Below are 6,058 nucleotides of genomic sequence, written 5' to 3'. Positions count from 1 at the left end.
GTGTGGTACACAGCGCCATCCTGTGGCTGTCACTGTGTATTGCAAGCCGGCATAAGGTTTCCGGTGTTATGGCGACCACTGGGAAACATCATCGCTTCAGTCCGGAGAATAGCAGGCTGTGCATTCAGGTAAACTGCCTCTCACTGAAAGTCTAACCAACCTTGTTTCACCAACCACTGATATTAAGTTGTGTGTCTGTCGCAAGTTTTGTGCCGCGGAAATGTGAGATTTTTTCCTGTCCTGTTCCTTCACTGCCACATCGATACATCTTGAATTACCATGAAGGGATCTTAACGGCTTTGTTAAGATAAACGTTAACGCTGCACGTTAGCCGCCACATTAATATTTCACACATTAGCCTCCTGTAAAGTACTCTCATGGTTTACCTCCTGATAAAGAAAGGAGTAAGTAATGCGTTATTATCTCCATATGCTCTCTCATGAATATTAGGTCACAGAGTGGGTCTGGCGGGCTGTAACAGAGAAGCTATTTTCAGTTAACTAATTGACGCTAACGTTAGCTTAAAGTTTCATCGTTACAAATTAAAGCTAATTAGCTTGCTAACATGAAGTTTGCCTTTTCTATGAGAGCCGTCGCGCGACAAAAAGATGATAGCATAACCCTAGGGGACACATTTGACTATAGTCTTGTAAAAAAAAAAAATCTCTACCTCGAATTAATAAAGTTAACTTTGCGACAATTAACGTTGGCTAAAGTTGGAGCTGAAGTTACAATAAGACAGTGTGCAGCTCGTCATGTACATGTAGCTTTACTCATTAAGTTTCTCATAGATGGAGCCTTTGTTTCCTTTGTTTTATTGTAGTAACGTTACAGTAGCTTGATGATGTTTTGATGCACATGTGAAGGCTGAGAGGTTGCAGGAGATATTTGAACATGTAAAATGCTTCCTCAGAGGCTTTTCAAACTGAGCAGAATACAGCTGTCTGAAATAACAACGAATACTTCCTCTGTTCATGTTTAAAGATATCAAACATTGTGCAAAATATTATCAACCAGCAGCTTCAGTACGAAGAATTTGTATCAGACTTCTGCCTTGAAACAATATTAGTAGAGCCCTGCTGCTGAGGTGCTGACAAGATTTTGGATTGTAAATGGTCTGTAAGGCAGGGGATGACTTCACCTGCTTCTTAAATTCAACGGCTTAGTTTAAATGGAAAATTATGAACAAAGTCACATGTAATGAAAGTGAGTAGTAGATTGACTGAATGGGGAAAAACTGAGACATACTGTTGCATTTGCACGTACATTTCTGAGGTTTTGAGGGCTGTTCATCACTTGTTTTGTAAATGGATGGACGTTTTGACATTGTACATTGACACCCCTGGACTCGACTAAGAGGTGCCAGGTTTCAGTTCAACAATGCATTGCCTACTTCATGTAAAATTCTGCTTCAGAGGCTTTTCCATTCTGACCAGAATATAGTTCTCTGATAAAACAGTGAATACTTATTGTGACCATGTTTAAAGATATTGAACATTGTGCAACATATTGTCAATTGGCAGAGTCAGTTCACAAGAATCTATATCAGACTGTATAAAATCTGTATAAGGACATGTATGGTTAAATGCACATGCAATGACAGTGAGACATAGACTGACTGAATGTGAAAAAAACTGAGACATGTTGAAAATGCACTTATTTTTCTTAAGACATCTCAGGCTGTTGAACTGTTTTGTAAAAGGATGAATGTCTACAGAGTATACTTGTAATTCTTTACACAAGAAAAGGAAAAATATTGGAGGTGATGTTGCTTATAGGTTATTTTGCGATGGTTTTATTGGTCAGGTTCATTTAAGATTAAATTGTGCTGTGTGTTGCCCATGAACTTAAATAAGTTTGACACCCCTGCCTTAGTGTTTTTAACTGCTGTCTAATGTTTGAGCCTGTTCAGATTTGGGAGCCATTGTTAAAGAGCACAATGTGTTAACTGCAGTAACAGCAGTCACACTAATAGTCTTTGATTATTGATATTAGGAGTGAAGAATGTCAGTGGCTTTGGGCTGTGTAAGCACATGCTTGATACTTATCAGAATTGCAGAGATCATGGAAATATGTTTGTCTGTGTTGGCCACCTGGAACTGCATAGGTCACATTGTTACCAGCAGTTTTCATTTACCCCTTCAGTCTCCCTCATGATAGCTGAGACAACAGTCGGAAAAAGGTCAGTAATACTTCCTGCAACAGGACCCTTTCCCTGTGAGGCGCTCAGATCTGCCTGGAGCTACGCTCCCACACACTTGCTTGTGCCCACATGCTTGTAAACTGTGGTGTTAGGCTTTAAACCAAGATTACAGAGTACAAGTCTGAGTTTGTGTCTCTTGTCTCTTCTTGTTTTTTTTCTTCCCCAGAGTGCTGTGAAGAGAGGCGGCTATTTCACATGTCTGTGTGATTCTGACTATGCTGCTCTTGGTAGCGCTGGGCATTGTTTTTTCTTTCACTGTGGTCATCACTGAGAAGGCTGAGAACACCAACCACAAACCACCACCAGTACCACTGCTCAACTACAGCAGGATCTCCCTGCCGCCAGAGCACGTACCCTACTTCCTCTACAACAACAAGAGAGTCGCCAAGCAATGCCGCCTGGACCCACTCTGCCCTTTTAAAGTAAGATATGCACTCTGTCAGCTTTTCACTGTTCAAATATTTTTTCAGTGTAGAGTGGTAGCATGTTAGTTCGTTGTGCTGTACTGTGAGGAAAAGCTCTCACAAAGCCCTTTGTTAATTGACTGTCAAGTGCTTTAAGATTTAGATCGTGACAAATAACAACATGCAACTTGTTGTGAAATTGTGGTTGCTGTTGGTGTTGTGTAAGATAGCAGCATTATGGTTTGTCTGAATAGCCAGCACATTATTGAATGGAGATCGCACTCACTTAAAATTTTTATACACTGGTGTGTGTGTAAATGGACATTACTCTCCTGTAGCTTTCAAGAAGATGCAAAAGATTGTCCTGAGATTTTGTCTGTGATGTCACACTAATGCTTCACACAGGATGATTTAAAAAAGTTAGGAAAGATCGATGTTGCACTTCCACAAAGATAAATATTTTCATTCCTTAGGATTCATTTTTGTCTGTAAGTGTTAGTACTCTTGTAACTTGTTCAAAAATTAACTGTATTATGTAGAGCATTTTGTTCAACCCTAATGCTTAAGTTTACTTTACAATTGCAATTACAATTTTAGAAAGAAGCGTATTAGAGAAAAGCATGTTTTTGATTCTTACTACTGTGTAAAGCTATCTTATTTTTAAAATAAAAATATTGCAACTAGGGCTGTCAAAATTGCTCAAAAATGACGTTCGAATATTCGTTCTAAAAATAACTCATAGGTTCGAACCATTCAAATTTTTTTTTTCCGCATTATGTCCACAAGAGGGCAAACTAATACAAGGAAATATACTTCTGTATGTATTAATACAAGGAAACATAACTACTTGTAGGTATTTTTATTTCAGCATGAACGTCTTTGAAAACATTTACATACCTACACATTAAAACACATAAAACAATTATCTATAACATTACGTTATAAACGACCGCAGACCTCTCGCTTGCCCCCCCTCTCTGACCCGTCAGGCCACACTGCCCGCGGAAGCGCTGCGAATAGCCTCGAAGCGCCTCGAAGCGAAGCCAGTTTCCTTTCTGCGCCCAAGTTAACCAATTGTGTCATCCACACCGGTTGCGCCGCACTGCGCAGCTCCGTGGCCGCTCCCACCTCCCACTCGCAAAGACGACAGCTGCAGTGGTGTTTTTTTTTTTCTCCACAATCAAATATCAATTTTCACATTCGAAGGTCCATTTTTTTTTTCAAATTCGAATTTAAATTCGAATTTAGAATATTCGTTGACAGCCCTAATTGCAACTCAGTTAGCTCATTAAATGGACATGTAACTGGTCTGATTTTTGGTGTGATGGTGCTATTATGCCGCCTTGCCATTCTGTATGTATGTATGTAGGCCACTTGCATAATTGGGGTACAGAGTTGTCCCGCCCCTAAGCTGCCATGAGAGATAGTAACTGAAACAGTGTGTGTATAAACAGGACAGCCGGCAGAACAGAACCATGGGCAGGACGGGTTAAAAAGCAGCTAGTTTCAGTTAGAGGCTAACTCAAAGAAGAACAGCGGCTGTAAATGTCTGCAAATCGAAAAAACAATGAGTTTTGATAGCTTCTTACCCTCCGAACAGAGGATAAGCTCAGCCCCCATGTAACAGGGACAGCAGATTGTTGTTATCGCTGTGTTATGCCATTATTATTGTTTATAAAGTGCTGCAGACACTTTTGTTTAATGTCACACTAGGGGCCGACGCAGTTGTCTTACACATCATGCCTGTCATGCCTCTTCTGGTTCCATGGTGCTGGCATGCATTTAAAGTCACACACTGGAGTGACATGATGCCGCCATCATTTGGTTCTGTGTAAAAATACAAAGGAGGCATAAAGAAGGGATTTAGTAGTGGGTTTAAGCGCAATCTCTGTGTAGAAAGGGCTTCTCTTTCTCTCTTGGTCTTCCTCTCACACACATACACAAACACACACTGTAAATATTCACACTTGTTTTTACAACAGGATGCACTACAGGATCTGTCTGCCTGTTGGGGATACGAGAAGAACTGTGATCCAGGAAAGCGCTTTAACTACCCAGTCTGTGACAAAGCCGACTCAGGATGGTACTGTTCCTCACATTATGTTTTAACACACTTTATGCTCCCACTTTGCCCTGCGCTGAAATATAATGCAGCTTACATCATTTACTTGTCACACACTCCTGGCAACCATCCATGATGTGTCAGATTCTCAGTAATTTTAAGTATGACGAACAATAGTAATCTTTTATTAACCGGTTTTTAATTAACTCAACCACAGTCTTCACTATTTTTCCAAAGTGGGAGTGTAGTCACAGCATGCATCACTGATGAACCATTATGGTTTCTGGCTTTGCTGATCTGCCTGAGTCTCTGATCTGTCAGGGCCCGTTCTCTGGAGGCAGCCCAGGAGCTTTTCTGGAAGCAGGCTGATTTTGGCTACGTCAAGGAGCGCCTCTCTGAGCTCAAAACACTCTGCAAGGCCAGCAAGCCAGTAAGTCTGCTCATTTCCTTCGTTCCCACGGGCCTACTGAGTCAACAGGAATAAACAACAGGTAGAAACAGACCCAGTGTTGAACAAAGGAGTCCATGGACAATGGGCCTGCACATAATTTGCTGTTCAAAAACAGTAGTGTAGAGAGAGTGTAGTTTAGAGACCACTCTCATAATCTTTTAAGGTCCAGCAATAATATCACGTCAATACTAAATATGTATACTCTTAATATGTTTCCAGGGGGACTCAACATTAAAATGCAGTAGCCACACTCGCTTCTGTAAGGCGTCCAACCTTTACCTGGACTTGCGTAAGCCGCGCAGAAGTCATGAGAGGTTAGTATTCTTGAAAGTGATATGTACATGAATAAACATTTCACTGACACAGATGACAGTGAAATTCATCCATGTTTATGTTGCAGGTACAAGGAGGACTTCATTCAAGAGGGTGAGATTGGAGGTAGCTGCAGACTGAACAAACGAGCCCTTGCTGTCGAGGGAGAGCACAAGAGCCCCTTGCAATCTTGGTGAGGCAGGACACACACACTCACACATTTGGTTACAGAGCTTTAGCCAGTGACTTTTGTCTGAGCTCTCACAGATTAAAGTTTTCTGTTGCTACGACTGATTTCCACCATTTGGAGTACATATAGGCCAGGCCTTTTGAATTGGTGGCCTGTGGGCCATATCTGGCCGAGAAGCAACCTCCAAGTGGCCAGCTAGGGATGGGTCCTGAGACCAGGTATTAAACGGCTTGGGGCAAAATCAATCAAGACTGTAGTATTAATAAGCTTCAACATGACCAGTTTTGGTTTCATGCGTCATTATGTTACTGTAAGTGAGTGCAATAAAACGCCTGCCAGTAAAAAGCAAATGCTTTATTAATACACCTGTTCAGCATGTAGAAAGCAATATTTCAGTCTTCTCTGTCCGCAGTCTCTCATTCTTTGCTGTCAGTGT

The 6,058-nt window shown here is 41.2% G+C and overlaps 1 protein-coding gene across 1 annotated transcript in view; it reads left to right on the top strand.

Moving 5' to 3' along the window:
* The first annotated feature begins 34 nt into the window (after nucleotides 1–34).
* The window catches only part of eogt (EGF domain-specific O-linked N-acetylglucosamine (GlcNAc) transferase), a 75,643-nt gene continuing 69,619 nt past the window's right edge, over nucleotides 35–6,058 (top strand). Inside the window, exons 1-6 of the mRNA XM_033625822.2 lie at nucleotides 35–128; nucleotides 2,370–2,625; nucleotides 4,590–4,690; nucleotides 4,991–5,099; nucleotides 5,340–5,434; nucleotides 5,521–5,625. Of these exons, the coding sequence (XP_033481713.1) occupies nucleotides 2,419–2,625; nucleotides 4,590–4,690; nucleotides 4,991–5,099; nucleotides 5,340–5,434; nucleotides 5,521–5,625 (617 nt within the window). The 5' untranslated portion in view covers nucleotides 35–128; nucleotides 2,370–2,418. The remainder of the gene's footprint in view (nucleotides 129–2,369; nucleotides 2,626–4,589; nucleotides 4,691–4,990; nucleotides 5,100–5,339; nucleotides 5,435–5,520; nucleotides 5,626–6,058) is intronic.

The sequence above is a fragment of the Epinephelus lanceolatus genome, chromosome 1, assembly GCF_041903045.1.
Source record: "Epinephelus lanceolatus isolate andai-2023 chromosome 1, ASM4190304v1, whole genome shotgun sequence".
In the NCBI taxonomy this organism is placed as follows: Eukaryota; Metazoa; Chordata; class Actinopteri; order Perciformes; family Serranidae; genus Epinephelus; species Epinephelus lanceolatus.
The sequence above is the reverse complement of the archived record's forward strand: the minus strand, read 5'-3'. Positions and strand labels throughout refer to the sequence as shown.